The 19,492-nt window shown below is 41.8% G+C and overlaps 1 protein-coding gene across 1 annotated transcript; it reads right to left on the minus strand.

The window, feature by feature from the left end:
- Positions 1-5,838: 5,838 nt before the first annotated feature.
- H3-4 (H3.4 histone, cluster member) lies at positions 5,839-9,469 on the minus strand (the record flags this gene model as incomplete). Its single annotated transcript, XM_082456325.1, has 1 exon — positions 5,839-9,469. The coding sequence occupies exon 1, from the start codon at positions 6,247-6,249 to the stop codon at positions 5,839-5,841; it is 411 nt and encodes a 136-aa protein (XP_082312451.1). The 5' UTR covers positions 6,250-9,469.
- Between the last annotated feature and the right edge of the window lie 10,023 nt (positions 9,470-19,492).

Below are 19,492 nucleotides of genomic sequence, written 5' to 3' on the forward strand. Positions count from 1 at the left end.
TAGTGCTACGGCAGTAATTATATTGCAATATATAAATGTATCAAATCAACACCTTACACTTATGCACTGTTATATGCCAATTATATCTCAATAAAAATAAATTTAGAAGAAGATTCTATAAAGTCTCTGAAGTAAAAAGGAAGTAACAGTTCTTGATACTGGGCGGCATGTAACTCAGGAGGAGAAGAACCTCAGATTTTGGTCCCAAACTTGGTTTGAAGGAGGGCTTCATGGTGTAAATCATGCCTATTATTTATTCTGTGACCTCATGGCACAAGTCTTCTGCAGGTGCCATGGAGGAGAAGTGGTCTGTGAAAGCTCAGGAAGACCTGTTGGCTGAGTAACCACTGGTGAGAGTAAGGGGAAAGCTGATTTTTATTTTAAGTAACTTCATGGTGTTGTCTGTTAGACATAAAACAGGAAAAGGAACATCTGATAAAGCAGACATTGGCCTTTTGTTTAAAAATGTACCCGGATTGGTTTTATTCAGGTAAAGAGTTCTGTAATTTTGAGTGATACTTACCTTGTAATAGTAGAAATAAGACATGTTTCAGAATTTACATTGCTGATGTTACTTAAATATTCTATTTATTTTCAGAAAGGAAACCATGGAAATGGTATAAAACTTAAGAATTCCAAAAGGTTTATAGTTAAATTTGAGTCGCCCTCAATTGGGGGTTTTCTCAGTTCCTAGTTTCCCTTTTAAGATTGAATTCCTTGTATATTCTTCAAGAGGTGCATATTCAATCATCTAATTATTATTTTTATTTAAATGATGACATATTATGCATGCTGTTCTACAACTTGCCTTTTGTTAAACCTAACAACATATCAGGACATGTAAGAACTATCTGATTCTTCTTATTGACTTCACAGTTTTCCCTTTTGAAGCTATTAAGATTGTTTCCAATTAGTTTATCATGAAGGTGATATATTTCTCAGCCCAATAACCTGGGGCATCCAAATAGAGCATGAATGTCTGGGGCTGATGCAGCATTTTTACAAGTACTTCTTGAATATCCCACATCACGCTGGTATGGGGGCAACAGGCAAAGAACTGATGTATAAGGGAAAATACAAATTAAAAATAAGAGGCTTAATTCTGCCTGTTGAAATTAAGGGGACACTTCCCCCCCTCCCCCCCCCTTTTGTTTTGTAATTTTTCCCTCTGTCCTTTTCAAATGTATATAAATCTTTTCAGTGGCTAACCTTGCCAGTCTCACATCTCAAGAATGTTTCCCCAAGCACCTGGAAGCCATCTCTGAAATGTAATTGTAGAGGAGGAAAAAACTTTTCCTCTACCCTCTTAAATTCAGTATCTGCAAACATGACAAAAGATAGATTAACAGGGGAAAAGGCATACAAATCCTACTGATGTTAATATTTTTATATGCTTGGGGGCACTCACAGAAAAGAAGTGAAAATCCAAGAAGTGGTTAGACTCAGAAGCTTATACACCATTTTACCAAAAGGTGTTAAACTGTGAAGGTGAATAGGAAATGTATGGCAGATAAGTGTTGTCTAATGAGGTTTGTTTGTGCACTCATCTTGGTGCAACTTTCCATCTTCTTCATGCCCATAAAACTCCCCCAGAGAGGGGCTTTATGGCAGTCCTAATTTCCCAGAAGTTTCTGCTTTTAGTTAGATAAGGGAAGCTCTGAGAAGGTGTCTTTCTGCATCTATTGATTCTCAATTGCCATCAACACAAAATAATCCACATGCCAAAGTGGCATATTTTGGGGTGGCATATTCTGATCCTCTTCATAATCATCAGTGAAGATAATGTCACATCTCCCAACTTCCTCAGAGGAAATGAGCTTAACTTCAGCTGTCACCTGGCTCCAAATTGCAAAATGTGCCTAAAGTATTGAATGGGTTGCATCTACTCAGCTCTGTAAAAGAACGAGATTTCTTTCTGTCTTTGTAGTCTCTTAGGTTGCTGGTGATGTACATCACGTTCCGGTTTTGTGCCTACTGAAGAGTAAACTGTTTTCTTTCTCTTCTCACTTTAAATTTGTTTTTAATTATATTTCTCCAACAAGTGCAGGTGTGCATGTAGTCAGAGTGGACTCCTAGCACCACCACTGCCCTTCCTTTCATGGGGCCCTCTAGGCACTGGCCACCAGGGCTCGCTGTACAAAAGTTAGAATGCATTTTAAGTACTTTATCTTGTGTAATTGTGAATCATTAGAGTAAACCAATCCGGTCACCGTATGTCACAATAAGGACAGTGTTATATTTCTTAGGATTCTTGGTTGCAAATGGCAAACCCCAATTTGAACTGGGTTAAAAGTGTGGTACATTCATCAAAGGATATCAGGGCTCTCACCAAGCAGGCCCCCCGGGAACAATGAGATCACAGTCCCTAGCACCAGCCTTCTCTGTCTTTCATCTCCCATCTCTGCTATTTCAGTGCCCGCTGCTTTATTCTGATTTTTTGCACATGACAATAAAAGCTGTGACCAACAGCTCCAGTCTCATGATTTTTCAGCTCTAACCACTAGAGCAAGAGTAAAAAAAAAATCTCTTTTTTCCGGGAAGCCAAAAATCCACCACTGGGTGGGAGGGAGAGAAATAACTAATACTAATGCTAATTTTAATTGTAATTATTATAATTTATTAGCCAGCTCAAACAACGCACATTTATTGTCTCCCTGTTTTGGAGGCTGGAGGTCTGAGATCCAAGTGCCAGCAGCCCTGGTTTCTCCTGAGGCCTCCTCTCTCCTTGGCATGTAGACAGTAGTTGCTATGGAAAAACACACTTCTGTGTGTTTCCTTTACTCTCAATTCTCTAGTTCACCTCTGACACTTCTGATCACTAAATGTGTGTGTGTGTGTGTGTGTGTGTGTGTGTTGGAGGGGGTGTTTCCGCACACCACCAAGCAATCCTCGACACCAGCTAGTGTCCTACAATTCAACTCAATTCTGATGCTATCCACCTGGAGATAGTATCAGACCCCATAGGTTAAGGGCTTAGTCCTCCAAGACTCCTCCCCCTTCAGATGCCAATCAAAAGTCCAAGTTGTCACCCGTACTTCTGACCAACCGATGGAAATTCCCATGACCCCTCCTTGGGTTCAATTAATTTGTTAGAGTTGCTCACAGAACTCAGGAAATACGTTTACTCACTAGATTACTGGTTTATTATAAAAGATATTAAAGGATACAAATCAACAGCCAGATAAAGAGATACATAGAGTTAGGTCCTGAATGCAGGAGCTTCTGTTCCCACGGAGTTGTGGTGCACCACCCTTCTGGCACGTGTATGAGTTCTTGTTAACCAATTTAGAAAATCTCCAGTAGTACTACAGGGATTATCATGGAGCCTTCATTACATAGGCACAGTTGACTGAATCACTGGCTATTGGTGGTCGAACTCAACCTCCAGCTGCTGTCGCCTTCCTGGAGGTCAAGGGTGGGAATGAAAGTTTCAAACCTCTAATCACAGGGTTGGTTCCCCTGTGAACCAGCCCTTATCCTTTCCAAAATCACCTCATTAACATAAACACTGTTGTGATTGAAATGGGCTTGCTATGAGTAACAAAAGACACCATTATCACTCTAATTACTTAAGAAATTCCAAAGGTTTTAGGATTTCTGTACTAGGAATGAGGAGGAAGACCAAATATATATTTCTAATTGTAAATCACAATATTATAACTGTCTTCTCCCTGTGTCATCACATGACCCTCTGTATGTCATAATCTCCTCTTCTTTTAAGCGTGCCAGTCATGTGAGATTAGAGCCCAGCCCACCCTAGTGACTTCCTTTTAACTTGCTGACCTGAAACAAATAAACTGGTTTTCTCCAGCAAAGATGGGTTTATTCTGGATCAGCAGAGAATTGCAATTCTGGGTCTGCAACTGTGGTGAGCCTTGTGCAAGACGCCCACAAGGTAAGGGAAAGAGAATGCTTTTATAGAGAGAAAAGGAAGTTGGAAGGTTTATAGTAAAAAAAAAAAAAGAGTCCATGTCTTTTCATTGCCTGAGTTCTTGCTGGGAAAGAAGAGGAGTCTTTCTTTTTCCTGTTTGGCTCTGCTATCATCTCAGGGCATGAGAGTTCCCTGTTCTGGTCTCCTAACTCTATTTAATTGAGGTTTCGGTTTATTAATTTTTTACTTTACTCCCTTTTGATCAAGATCTTTCTCTGAAAACACTGCTGATCAAGAGTCAGGTTTTTTAGTTTCAGTGACTTTTTGTCTCAATGTCAGGAATGACCGTTCCTGGGTCCTTTCTTTCACATTGGAAAGAAAGTGCACAGATTGGAAACCTATTAAGGTCACATTTGAGTAAAAAGGAGGGGTAGGAGGGAGAACTCTCAGGAACTTTTAATCTGAAATCCATATGTTACCAAGATCATAGACACTGGAGATAATCTGCAGTATGTCACCACCAAAGGCTTGGCGACCAACTTCCAACAGGCCTGGTCTGGATATCCTGGAAAAGCTTCAATTCCACATGTCATTCCAGGAAATCTTTACTTTCAGGTCACCAGGTGATGTGCAGATCCAGTCAGGGTTTGGTGCTTTCTTTAGGTGTGTCATATGAATTCAAGAGTCTATTCCTTGCAAGATAAGACTTCATAAAGCACAAAAAAGGCACAGAGTTCAGGCTTGGGTTTATTTAAAAGGATTCTAGTATTGAAGGTTAGAACTGACTTCAGAACCAGAACATAGCTGTCCCTGGACACTCTTGGCTTTTAGATGGCCCTTCAAAGACTTGTCACCCATTAACTTACATATACTCTAAAACTTAAAAGATACTAGTTTCAACCTTCAAAAGTTTTGTGTGCACCGGGCTTCCCTGGTGGCTCAGTGGTTAAGAATCCGCCTGCCAATGCAGGGGACACTGGTGCAAGCCCTGGTCCAGGAAGATTCCACGTGCCGTGGCGCAACTAAGCCTGTGTGCCACAACTACTGAGCCTGCGCTCTAGAGCCCGTGAGCCACAACAAGAGAAGCCACTGCAATAAATGAGAAGCCCGTGCACTGCAATGAAGAGTAACCCCTGTTCGCTGCAACTAGAGAAGGCCTGCATGCAGCAACGAACCCAACACAGCCAAAAATAATAAATAAAATACATACATTTATTAAAAAAAATTTTTTTTAATAAAAAAACTTTTGTGTGCACTACTTTAGTTGATGAAGATTTTGAATTTAAGTCTACTGGATAACAAACTGGGCTCAAAGAAACTTCAGAAACCCACTCTTGCATACTGACAACATTGAGCTATCACTGAAGCACGCTGCATGTTAACTGCTTCTACATACAGACGTCCTTCACTCAGCTGTAAGCATCCTGAAAGTGCAGACCAAACAGGGACAGTAGGGAATGGATTTTATCCCCTTTGTATGACTAGTGACCTGACAGTGCTTGGCTTTTATCAACTTAACATAGCCTCAATAAAAGCTTCCAAGCAGCACCAATGTAGGAAAAAAGCAATCTTTACACTCTTTTCCTCAAACCCATGCTCGGGTTGTCTCCACACAGCTCAACTATTGGGAGCATGGTGAACCACCGTGGTTGTAGGGTTTCTCAGCAAGTTTAGACTGTTCTACGGGGTTGGAAAACTTGTGACCAGGTGCACACAAAATGATCAGCTATTGTTCTGATGGTTAACTTGCAAGGGAAAATCTCCTCGTCTTCAAACACTAGGAACTAACCAGTGATTTCATATCAATAAACCCCAATAAGGGACTACGTTGATACACAGCTAGCTAGGCCTCTGGTTTATTGGAGAGAAAAGGCACCCGCTACTTGGTTTGTGCACAGTGCCCTTTGTGAGCAGGTAGTGGCTCTTAAAATAGCTTTTCGGGTGAGATCAGCGGCTGCGTGTGCAGTTTAGGCACGTTTTCCGCGGATATGGCGTGCCAGCTGAATATCCTTGGGCATAATAGTGACACGGTTGGCATGGATGGCACATAGGTTGGTGTCTTCAAAAAGACCCACCAGGTATGCCTCACAGACTTCCTGCAGTGCCCTTACAGCCGAGCTCTGGAAACGCAGGTCCATCTTAAAGTCCTGCGCAATCTCCCGGACCAGGCGCTGGAAGGATAACTTACCAATCAGAAGTTCTGGGGACTTCTGGTAGCGACGAATCTCGCACAGTGCTACAGTGCCCGGCCAGTACCTGTGCGGCTTCTTCACGCCCCCGGTGGCTGGTGCGCTCTTCTGAGCTACTTTGGTAGTCAGTTGTTTGCGAGGTGCTTTGCCGCCGATGGACTTCCGCGCCGTCTGCTTTGTTCGTGCCATTTCTCCGCTATCCCGAGAACCCAAAGGGCTGTTACAGCCTCCTCAGTTGCTCCCTGAACGCGTAAGTGGCGAGCCTGCCTACTTTTATAGAGGCTGCCGCCTTCCCATTGGCCAGGTGCCGGGCAGCGTGATGACAGGCTAAGCTCTGATTGGTCCATGGGGCATTCTGCTTAGGCACCTGCCCCTTATTTTCGCTTCGCATGGGCTTGGCCCCACAGTCAGGTTGGTGTCCTGGAGCTCGCCGGTCAGCTCGCAGGCGGAGCTGGTCTGGGTTGGGGTGGGCGTCGGGTCTGGGTTCCGGTTGGCGTCATCGTGGGTGTTGCATCTCAGTGCACAGCTCCCTTGTTTTTCCTCAGCACTCTCCTCCTCCTCCTCTATGGGCCAAGGAGGGAAGAAACTTCTAGAAGCTTGCACTCAGCATTTGGCCTGATAACAAGGATCCCAAGAGAAGATGACACTCAGTATGGGCGGATGGGGTCCACCCTGCTCCCTCACATCATCACCTACCTTGGAGCATCCACAGAATACATGAAGCATGAAAGTTCCTCTGAAGCACCCATTCTCCAATTTAAAAACTCTCCCAGCCAAGTTCCTTATAATGGGGTCTCCATTGTGTCTATATCCATTTTATGAGGTTCAGCTTGAGGTTATCTCCACTGTAGTGAATCCCCACTGCCTCAATGGTAAGAAAGAATTCTGTCACATCCTAAATACCCTTCCTAATGAGCCTTTGTAACTTTTTCTTTTTTTAGGAGTTTTCACTTTTGTTTAGTTTGAATAGATGGCAAGAATTTTAATTTTTTTTTTTCTTTTCTTTTTTTGGTTCTATGAGCCACTCTGGTAGTTTGGTAAAGCTCAGAATATTTAAAAATATTTTTTAATGCATAAAGTAAAATGCCTCAGAATGTTTTTAAATGCATAAAATAAAAAATCGCAAAGAATCAATTATATTGAAATAAGTTATCAAAACATATACAAATTATCAATGTATATGTAAATTTGTCAGATAGTTATAAATGTACACTTTTATCAATGCATTAAATAACAACTTCTAATAGGGGAAGACTTGTAACTGCTGTCATTTGAGAGTGGTTATGGGCGTTAAGGATATTTAGAGATCTCTTTCATGGCTGTACTGTGATATGATTCCATACCCTATCCTCAATTTAGCATACCAATTATACTTCTTTTTAAGCTTTTTTAAGTGATTTCCTAGAGTTTGAAATATAGATTTATAACCAATCTCCACTTTCAAATGACACTATTTCACTTCTTGGGTAATGCAGGTAACTTACAAACAGGAATAATAGAGTATTACCATTTCCTCCCTTCCATCCCTTATAACATTGCTGTCATTATCATCCAATATATTATTGCTGTTACTATTTGAACAGTTACCAGTTATTAAGAATAGAGAAATAAAGGATTTTATTTTACCCTCACTTATTCCTTCTCTAATACTCTTCCTTTCTTTATGTAGATCTGTGTTTCTGACCTTCATCATTTTCCTTCTCTTTGAAGAACTCCTTTTACCATTTCTTGCAAAGCAGGTCTACTGGTGAAATTCTATCCATTATTGTTTGTCTGAGAAAGTCTAATTCTCCTTCACTTTTGAAGAATAACTTTGCTGGATACAGAATTCTAGGTTGGTGACATTTTTTATATCAACATTTTACATATTTCATGCCACACATTTTTGCTTTCATGATTTCTGATGAGAAGTCTTATCCTTGTTTCTCTGTAGTTAAAGTGTTTTCTCCCCCTCTGGTTCTTTAAAGATATTTTCATATTTTACTTTCTGTAGTTGAATACGATGTGCCTTGGTATAGATGTTTTTGCTATTTATCCTGCTTGGTGTTCTTTGAACCTCCTGGATACGTGGTTTAGTCTCCATCATTAATTTTGGAAAATTCTCAGCCATTATTCACATATTTCTTCTATCCCTCCTCTCTTCTCCTTCTGCTATTCTAATTACATGTATGCCACACCTTTTGTAATTATCCCACAGTCCTTGGATATTCTGTTTTCTATTTATTGTTACTATTTTTTTTTTATTTTAGATGTCAGTTTGGGAGGTTTCTATTGACATTTCTTCAAGCTCACTGATTCTTTCCTAGATCATAGACAGTTGACTGATGAGCCCATCAAAGGCGGTCTTCATTTGTTAGTGTTTTCAATTTCTAACATTTCCTTTTGATTCTTTCTTAGCATTTTCATCTCTCTACGTACATTGTCTGTCTGTTCTTGTATGCTGTCTACTTTATCTATTAGAGCCCTTAACATCTTAATCACAGTTTTAAAACTGTGGTCTGATAGATAATTCCAACACCTGTGTCACATCTGAGTCTGGTTCTATGCTTGTTTATGAATTTGGACTGTGTCTTTTTTTGCCTTCTGAAATGGCTAGTATTTTTGGTTGAAAGCTGGACATGATGTACTGGGTAATAAGAACTATGGCTAATTGGCTTTGAGTGTGAGGATTTATGTTTTTCTGGATTGGAGTTGGGCTGGACTAGAGTTGGGCTGTGTTTAGTGTTGATTTTAACTCAAGGCACCAGAAGCTTTAAATTCCCCTGAGGTCCTTAGTTTTGTCTGTCCTGTTGTCTTTGAGCCTCTCTAAGAACTCTGTCTCAGATACAGTCTGCCTCTTATAGCTCTCTCAAACATGATGTGCTCTTATTATACTAGAGCCCTGTTAGGGTGGTGGTAGGCTGTGAGCAGGGGTAGTGTGCCATAATGCTGTGATTAAATCTCAATCTCTTGGTGATCTTGTGTCCCTGGGATATGACCTTCACAGGCGTTTCTTAGCTGTTTTGCCTTCTTTAGGTGAGACAAGAGGGTGAGAGGGGCTGGAGTGAGAGAAATGCCCTTCCCTGGTGGGATAAAGCTCTGCTTAAGTCTTCCCCTGTTGTGGAGAACATTCTGAGTATATTTCTTGCTTTTCTCCTCCCTTGGCCAGAACCAGGAGGGGAGTTTTCTCCTATTTTCACAAAGAGAAATTGGTGGGGTCCCTGAAAGTAAAACCAATGAATGTGTGTGTGATCTTATGATTTATTGTAAAAAGTATATATTTGGTCTTTGTTCCTGTTTCTGGCACAGAGCTCCTAAAACACCTAGAATTTCCTGTGATAAGAGCAATAAAGTTGTCTTTTGTTATCTTTATGAAGTGATTTTGGGAAGCCCCTAAGGATGGGGGCTGGTTGCCAGGGCAACCAACCATGTGATTCTAATCACCCATGTGATTCTAATCACTCCCCCCACCTCAAGGGAGGGGAGAGGGGCTGGAGGTTGAATCAATTGCCAGTGGACAATGGTTTAATCAGTCACACCTAGTACTGAAGCCTCCATAAAAACCCAAAAGGACAGTTCCAAGAGCGTCAGGGTTGGTGAACATGTGAAGATTTGGGGAGAGTGGTGCACTAGGAGAGGGCGTGGAAACTTTGCACCCCTTCCCTCATGCCTTGCCATCTGGCTGTCCCTGAGTTATATTCTTTCATAATAAACTGGTAATCTAGTTAAGTAAAATGTTCTTTTGAGCTCTGTCAGCTGCTCTAGCAATTAATTGAACCTGAGGAGGGAGTCACGGAAACCTCTGATCTATAACCAGTCAGTCAGAAGCACAGGTGACATCCTGGGGTTGTGATTGGTGTCTGAAGAGGGGGAAGTCTTTTTTAAGAGAGACGAATTTTTTTCTGAGCACGTTCCTGCCTAGTGCATTAGTAATAGGTGCTCGACCATCACTTCCAGAAAGGTACAGACAGCATGCACCTGCTCCTGACCAGCGAGCTGGCCAAGTACACTGTGTCTGAGGGCACCAAGTACACCAGCTCCAAGCAAGCATCAGAACCAATGGCTCTCTTCAGAGCTCCCTCCACTGTCAGGAGAAGAGCTGTGGCGCCCATCAGCTTTCACTCCAGTTTCCAGCAGGAAACATATCAACATAGGTGGATTCAGAAAACAAGTTTTAAATTGCTTATTAATTCCTTCTCCATTATGGGTTGAATTGTGTCCTCCCAAATTCATGTTAGAGACCTAACCGCCAGTACCTCAGAATGTGACTGTATTTGGAGACAGGGTCTTTAACAGATGTGATTAAGGTAAAATGAGGTCATTAAGGTGGGCCCTAATTTAATATAACTGATGTCCTTATTTAAAGGAGAAATTTGGACAGCTAGACATGCACAGAGGGAAGACAATGTGAGGAGAGACAGGGAGAAAATGGCTGTCTATAAAGGAGAGAGGCCTGAAACAAATACTTTCCTTGCGGCCCTGGGACGAACTGACCCTGCAGTCACTTTGATTTTGAACTTTTGGCCTCTAGAACCGTGGGACAATAAGTTTCTATTGCTTAAGCCACCCAGTATGTGGCATTCATTATATAACCCTAGAAAACTAATACACTCCTTGATAGATTTCTACTTTAACGTGTCTCCTTTCTTATATATCGCCTATGGCCATCCTGGTGGATTCACCCTTTATCCCCAAAGGGATGTAAAATGGCCTCATCCAACACACTAGCCAACACCATTTATGCAGTTTGCAATTGCAATTTGTTATTGTCGTTTTTTAATGCATTGGAATCAGTTTGCTAATATTTAAAGTAGAATTTCTGTTTCCTTATTTATAAGTGACTACGGTCTGTAATTTTTTTTTCCCCTTTGGTGGGTCATCTTTATTCATTTTAATAGCAAAATTATATTTTCTTCAGAAGGCAAAAAAAAAGGTTTTCTTTCATCCTTTATTTTGGGAGAATTTGTTTATCAGTAGAATTTTATATTTCTTAATAGTTTAGCAGTAATTTTCCTGGAGGCCTGGCATTTCTTCAATACTTCAGGCCTTAAAAATCTCTAACTCAGGGCTTTCCTGGTAGCACAGTGGTTGAGAATCTGCCTGCCAATGCAGGGGACACGGGTTCGAGCCCTGGTCTGGGAAGGTCCCACATGCCGTGGAGCAACTAGGCCCGTGAGCCACAACTGCTGAGACTGCGTGCCTGGAGCCTGTGCTCCGCAACAAGAGAGGCCGCGATAGTGAGAGGCCCGCGCACCGCGATGAAGAGCGGCCCCCACTTGCCGCAACTACAGAAAGCCCTCGCACAGAAACGAAGACGCAACACAGCCAAAAATAAATAAATAAATTAAAAAAAATCTCTAACTCATTTAAAATAACAATTTAGTTATGAAAAGTTTTATTACATATATATATATATGTCATGTAAAAGTTTTATTATAATCTTGCCGGAAGAGATAAGCTGTATCTCAAGCCAATTAAAGAATTTTCTTTTAAGAGAGATACTTAGAAAAACATGATAGAATACAGCATTAGCCTAGATTAGAAACAGTTTAATGACAGTCCCTAGGATTTTAAGTATAAGAAAACATCCAGATTAAAAAGGAAGAAGTAAAACCATCTCTATTTGCAAATCACATGATTTTTTTTTTTTTAAAGTAGAGGGAAGGATTATTTATTTATTTATTTATGGCTGTGTTGGGTCTTCGTTTCGTGCGAGGGCTTCCTCTAGTTGCGGCGAGCGGGGGCCACTCTTCATCGCGGTGCGCGGTCCTTTCACTATCGCAGCCTCTCTTTTTGCGGGGCACAGGCTCCAGACGCGCAGGCTCAGTAGTTGTGGCTCACGGGCCTAGTTGCTCCGCGGCATGTGGGATCTTCCCAGACCAGGGCTCGAACCCGTGTGCCCTGCATTGGCAGGCAGATTCTCAACCACTGCGCTACCAGGGAAGCCCCACATGATCTTATATATAGAAAATTCTTATACTTTGAAAGAATTTTCCTGCCTTCTCTCTATTTCCTTCTAGAGAAACTTTATGACTTTTTTTTTCACATAACAAAGAAAATCCTAATGGGATTATGTTGAATTTATAGATCAGTTTAGGGGAAAATGGATTTTTTTCTTCAAACTTGTTTTAATAGCCAAGGAAGCAGGTCCCTCTGTTTTATTTAAACCTTCTCTATAAACTTATCAACAAACTTTATATTTTTTGAGATCATCTTTGTTTATTTTATTTAGTATAATGAGTGAAATTTTCCCAGTAGATTTTCTACCAACTCTCATCTGGAGACAGGAAAGATAATGTATTTGTCTGAATTTCTGAGTGAACCCTTTTGTTTGTGTTTGAGTTGTTTCTCTAGGACAGTGGCTCTCAAATGTTAACATTCATCCAAACACCTGAAGAACTTTGCAAAGCAGATGGCTAGGCCTCATCCTGTTCTTATTCAGTTGGTCTGGGATGGACCCAAGAGTTTACATCCGTAACAAGTTCTCAAGTGACATTGACGATGCTGCCTCAGACCACACTTTGGATATACTGCTTTAGGCTTTCCAGGTTTTAAATACTTTCAAATACTTTGAAATGTATACCATTTGCCTAAAAAACCAAAAAAGAAACAAACGAACCAAAAAAACAAATCTTTTTTACTACATTCACTAATATTCTAGAATAAAGGTTATACTGGACTTCCTTGTCACTCAGGTAATGATTTATTTCACCATCATACATCATGCTGGGGCTTTGTTTGAGAGCTACTTGTTTTATCAAGATAAGAAATCATGAATTTATTATTATTTTACTAAATGCTTACTATTTATTAAAAAAGGTAACTATCCAATATTAGTAAATATTTATTTTAAAGAGGGAACTATCCAATATTAGCAAAAATACTTTTAGTAATGTTAAGCAAAATTCAACTGAGTAAATTTGAAGATCTAATTAGCATAGATTCATGCATCAGGCAGCATTCCATTTAGCAGATAGAAAGGAATTCCAAAGAGCTGTACAAAATGGAAGCCTTTTATAGGCAGAAGAGGGCGGGGCAAGGAAGTTATTCTAGCAAAGAGCTGATTGTTTCAGGCAAGGTCACCTTCCTTTGGGGAAAGGGAGTGGGGTGTCTATCAGGTAGATTACCTCACTAGTGCTGAACAGGTAATTCTTTTTTTTTTTTTAATTTTTATTTATTTATTTATGGCTGCGTTGGGTCTTCATTGCTGCGAGCAGGCTTTCTTTAGTTGCAGCGAGTGGGGGCTACTCTTTGTTGTGGTGCTCGGGCTTCTCATTGCGGTGCGCAGGCTTCTCATTGCAGTGGCTTCTCTTGTTGCAGAGCATGGGCTCTAGGTGCGCGGCTTCAGTAGTTGTGGCTCACAGGCTCGGTAGTTGTGGCGCACGGGCTTAGTTGCTCCATGGCATGTGGGATCTTCCCGGATCAGGGCTCGAAACCCATGTCCCCTGCATTGGCAGGCAGATTCTTAACCACTGCGCCACCAGGGAAGCCCTGAACAGGTAATTCTACATTGACTGGTTAAAGGTCACATTCTTGGGACGGGCTGAAACTGCAATTAGGTTAGGTAGTAAGTCTTAGTTTGTTGACATGGGACTTAGCACAAGTGACTCCATTTGGGGCTTGTTATTTCTTTTTTAACCAGTAATGATTATGAACTTTTTTCATCTATCAACACCGAGTCATATTTATAGATTTCCCCATGTTGAAAAGTCCCTGCCTTCCTGTGAGTAACCCAGCTTCATTCTGATGGCAAGAGTTCCACGCAGGGGCGCTATCTGAAGGGCCTCTGGAAGTATCTGTGTTCTGATTGGCTGACATCCCTAGCTGTTTTATCCAATTAGAGAGCAGAACTGTTCATGCTCATTTAAATGTTCTCTCAAATCCAATCAGATGTTCAATTTATCCGAGTCCTCATCTGAATGTAAACCATATAAATAGGACCTTCCATGCCATCCACTTTTTCAAGGACCTGTGCTGTCTCCACTGGAAGTACATTTCTGCACCTAGGAAGGCTTACCAGTGAGATGTGACTGCTGTTCTGAAGAAGGAAAGAGCAAGGCCCAGTGACTTTGTATCCCAAAGTACTCAGATACCCTCCAGGTTCACCAGCTGCAAGTGGACGCTTATTTCTAAAGCAAAGTAGATTCCAAGGGCCTCTCTATTAACCCAAACTCTCCTAAGTTATCTTTAAAACAGACTTCATATTAGTTTTCTGTTGCTGTCATAACAAATTACCTCCAATGTAGTGACTTCATTTATTATCCTGAGGTTCTGCAGTTTGGAAGTCCAGGCACACCTCACTCCTCTGTTGAGTCTCATTAGCTCAATTCAAGGTGTCTGCATGTTCCTTTCTGGGGGATAATTGTGCCCCCAGGCTCACTAGGTTTGTCCGGATGAGGTTCATTTCCCAGCTGACTGTGAGTGCTGGACTGTCTTTTCCCCTAGAACCTGCCCACATTCCTTCTCATGCTCTCCAGGTAATCCTCTCCACCGAGGGCAGGGCAGGTCCTCCTCCAGCTTCCAATCTTTCTGACTTCTGTGCTATATCTTTCTTCACTCCAGCCAGAGATAGTTCTCTGCTTTTAAGGGCTCCTGCAATTGAACTGGAAAATCCAGGATAATCTTTTTATCTTAAGGTTTGTAACTTTAATGACAGCTACAAAGTCCTGTTGGCTGTGTGACAGAACTTACTGACAGGTCCTTGGGACTAGGACATGGAGATCTTGGGAAGCGGGAGGTTGCAGTCTGCCTACCACAGACTTCTTTAGTCAAATTTTCCCTTAGGACCTATTTAGTTGTCCATTATTCAAATCACCGAGGATATGCAGTAAAAATGAAGCTCATTCTTCCACAGGTGGTAGAGTTCACATTCTCATCAGGGACATTCACAGATGGCTCGACAAAAGGGGATATAACAAAGCTGGACGTTTCTTTTTGAAAAAACTCACACATTGAAACTAGGGTGTGCCAGAGAACACTAATGAAGGAGCAGAAGGTATTATTATTTCTCTGAGTTTTTTGAGGGCAGGGGATTTTTGCCTGTTTGTATGAATGAATATGGCCATCACTGGAAACCTGTGGGAGGTTGGAGTGAGTGAACATTATGGTTACACAGGGATACAAACTATGTTCAAGGCAGAACTCATCTACTCTCAGTGGAAAGAAATGAGGACAATAATAAAATTACACACTCCTAGAACGAATGCTAAACATATAGATAGCCATGACTTTGGTTATGACCATATGATCAGGGTCAGGCCAAGTAGGGTGACCTCAAAGTCTTTGTGGCTGAGACTCAAGAAGAACCAAAATAATGTGTTAAATAGCTGAGTTCTTTTCTTTAAAAAAAAAAATGAGAAATTTCAAATATGTGCCAAGGTAGACAAAATAGTAAAATGAACTGGACTTCAGCAATTATCAGCCTAAGACTAATTTTGACTCATTTATACATCTGCCCTCCTCTCGCTTAGATTATTTTGAAAAAAAAATCCAAAATGTTGTATCATTTCATGCGTAAATATTTTGCTGAATTCTTAGACCGTCCCAGTCAGCTGAAAGAATTTGGTTTAATATTTCAGGGACATAATTAATCATACTCATCAACAAAAGACAGATCCTGACTTCTAGGTGTTTATCACCCACAAAACTTCTCAAGAGTATACTGCACAGAACTTATAAGCACGAGTGCTTTCAAAATGGCAACAGCAAAGCAATTTTATGAAACTGTTACCAGCAGCCGAACGTCTACCCAGAGTCCTGGTATATTAATTTACTAGGACTGACAAAACAAAGTACCACAGACTGGATGGTTTAAACAATAGAAATTCATATTCCCACAGTTCTGGAGGCCAGAAGCCTGAGATCAAGGTGTGGGCAGGGCTGGTTTGCCCTGAGGCCTCTCTCCTTGGCACGTAGACTCCTTCTTCTCCCTGTGTCCTCACATGGTCGTCCCTTTGTGGGGGTCTGTGTCCTAATTTCCCCTTTTTTATAAGGACACAAATCATACAGGATTAGCCCACCCCAATGACCTCAGACTTCCTTGAGACTGAACCTGCAACGCCAACTCTTCCCTTGTCTCCAGCCCAGCCTGCAGATTTCAGATTTGCCAGCCCCACAATCATGTGAGCCAATTACTTAAAATAAATCTCTCTCTTTATATAGGCCATTGGTTCTGTTTCTCTGGAGAATCCTGATTGATAAAACCTGGAATCAGCATTCTCTCTTTTCTCTTTCACCACGAGCCAAGTTCTTTTCTAAGCTTATCTTTTTATTTATTTATTTTTGGTAAAAACTTATGGAATGCAGCTAACAACATCCACTTGTGCTATTAACACTCTATATCAAAACAGGCAGTGGTATCACTAGACAAGGAGAAGTGCTGGTTTCCAGCCTCTATGAAGTTTCCTGCCATATGAGGTGGGGACCACTTTCCCTGCTCACCATTTCTTCTGTGATAATGCTGCATAAAGACAGCCTCGGTGACTTTCAGCAGCAAGCTCCAGGGCTGCTGGGCACCGTGGCTGCTGGCTCCAGGTTGCAGTTCCCACTCACTTGTTCTCTTTCTGGGCTCAGGAAGCAGCTCCTCCCTGGGATGTGCAGGTCTCGGGGTGCAGGATAGAAATGCAAGGCTGGTGGTAACTCATTGCACCAGAGGACCTTGCTCTGGAAGTGGGCACCATCCCTTCTAACCTGCCATCGCCCAGTGAGGGCCCATGATGTGCTAACTTCCTGAGCCTACCCTGACAAACTACCACAAATGGGGAGCTTACCACAGGAATTTACTCTCCCAGTTCTGGAAGCCAGAACCCAGAAACTCTAAGTGTGGGTCTTCCTGCCTCTCTCAGCTCCTGGTGGCTCTAGGAATCCCTTGGCTTGTGGCTGAATCACTCGAGCTTCTGCCACCATCGTCATCTTCTCCTTGTGTGTGTCAGTGCTCCCTCTGCTTCTCTCCTATAAAGAGACATTTAGGGCCCACTTGGGTCATCCAGGATAAACTCCTCCTCTCAAGACCCTTGATTTACTCATATCTTTTCCACACAAGGTAATATTTACAGGTTCTGGGATGAGAAAGAGAATATTTCATTGAGTGGCCAGTTTTTGAGCCCCATGTGGCTGCACCCAAGGTCATGGGACAGGGCAGTTCACCTCTGGGAGTGAGGAGTGGGGCACATGATTGGGGAACGTTTGCTGAACTCAAACTAGCACAAGCAGATTTAGTGCAAGGCAAACCTACCTACTATCATGACCAGAAACTAAAAGAAGGAAAAAGTACATTGGTGTCCTTTCTTAAATTTGTGTTGCTAAATGGAGTAATTTGGATGGAAAAAAAAAAATGCATGTAACCCAGCTGGCTATGCCAAAGAGAAAGACCATATAAGAGTTACATGGAAGGAACTTCTCTGGTGGCGCAGTGGTTAAGAATCCGCCTGCCAATGCAGGGCACACGGGTTTGAGCCCTGGTCGGGAAGATCCCACATGCCACGGAGCAACTAAGCCTGTGAGCCACAGTTACTGAGCCTGAGCTCTAGAGACCGCGAGCCACAACTACTGAAGCGCGCACACCTAGAGCTGTTGCTCCGCAACAAGAGAAGCCACCGCAATAAGAAACCCGTGCACCACAACAAAGAGTAGCCTCCGCTCGCTGCAACTTGAGAAAACCTGCGCTCAGCAACCAGGACCCAACGCAGCCAAAAATAAATAAATAAATAATTTTTAAAAAGAATTATGTGGAAGAAAGGAATGTTCTCATCATCAGTGGTGACACCAAAACCCACTGTCAGTTCATGTTGGGTAAAACCGCATGGATGGCAGAAAAACTACCAAAGTTGCAGTGGTTTTCATGAAATAATGCTAATATATTCTCTCCCTTGAATCGTTTAGTATTCACGTGTGGAACAGTCGCCAGAACCACTAGGCAGAGTCAAGCTCATGCTTTTAGAAATATTTCTCCTTTGTTTCTACAATGTCCTCACTGAGACAATCAAAGACCTGGAAATTATGGAGGACTGCCAGTGATCACAACGACTCTGAAGGTAAATCTATCTCCACAGGATGGACACATACATAACCACTGAAAGAACCGTGAACAAGAGAAACAAGATGGCTGAGTCCCAGCTCTCCACACACAGACAGATATCACAGACAAAAGCAACATTTACTTCCCTTCCCCTACAGCCAACAACATGTGTGTGCCCAGCTCTTCAATTCTGACCGTAATACTAATTTTCATGAAAAGCAAAACAAATTATCTATGGCTTGAGTGCAAAGAACAAAAACAAAATAGTTGAATTCATGTCTTAAGTCAAAAAAACCAAAATCCAATGTGTGTTTGCTAAGGTCACCAAGCAGTTCTGCAGTTCTCAGCGGACACTGAGTGTCCCACAAATTTAACTCAATTCTAACATCATCTACCTGGAGATAGTGTCAGACCTCACAGATTAAGGACTCAGATTAAAAAAATTAATTAATCAACAGTCAATGTAAGAAAGAAATAGAGAATTTTATTGAACCAACCTGAGGATTATAACCCAGAAGACAGTCTCTCAGAAAGCTCTGAGGATTGTGCCACCCATTAGAGGTCAAAGCACAATTATATAAGTTTTTGAGACAAAGTGTCATACATTAAAGAGTTATATATCAAAGTGATACATTGACAGTTTACACAGTTCAGCAAGGCAAGTGGTGGGTCATTGCGACCCCTTACAGGATTAAGGAAGGAATGTTACCTCCTAAGGAGTTACCTTGCTGGCACCAGGAGGAAATTGTTTTTGTTGCTGTTGTTTGTTTGTTTGTTTTGGTGAGTAAGCATTCCTGTGTTAAGGGGATCTAGTTAATGTATAATACAGATGCATAACGCACACTAAAAGGGAGAGAACAGGGGCTCAATTGGCAGAGAAATTTTTATGTTAAATTTTTCTTGTCCTGTCTCAAAATAATTTTGTTTCATCACTGCCCTCACTTCAGAAGCCAGTCGCAAGTCCAGGATGTCACCTGTGCTTCTGACTGACTGGTTATAGATCAGAGGTTCCAATATCCCTCTTTTGGGGTTTGATTAATTTGCAAGAGCAGCTCACAGAACTCAGGGAAACACCTTACTTACTAGATTACTGGTTTATTATTAAAGGATATAACTCAGAACAGCCAGATGGAAGAGGTGCACAGGGCAAGGCATGTGGGAAGAAGCACTGAGCTTCTGTGCCTTCTCTGGGCACACCACTGTCCCCAAGCCTCCATGTATTTACCAACCTGGAAGCTCTCTGAACTCATCCTCTTGTGTTTTTATGGTACTAGTACTCCAGTACTAGTCATGATTGAGTAACTCCTTGGCCACTGGAAATTGAGTCAACCTCCAGGCCCTCTCCCCTCCTGGAGGTGGGGGTGTGGTGGGGAGACTGAAAATTCCAACCCTCTAATCACTTGCTTGGTTCTACTGGCAACCAGCCCCCATACTCAA

The sequence above is a fragment of the Balaenoptera physalus genome (assembly GCF_965194825.1).
Source record: "Balaenoptera physalus genome assembly, chromosome: 3".
NCBI lineage: Eukaryota > Metazoa > Chordata > Mammalia > Artiodactyla > Balaenopteridae > Balaenoptera > Balaenoptera physalus.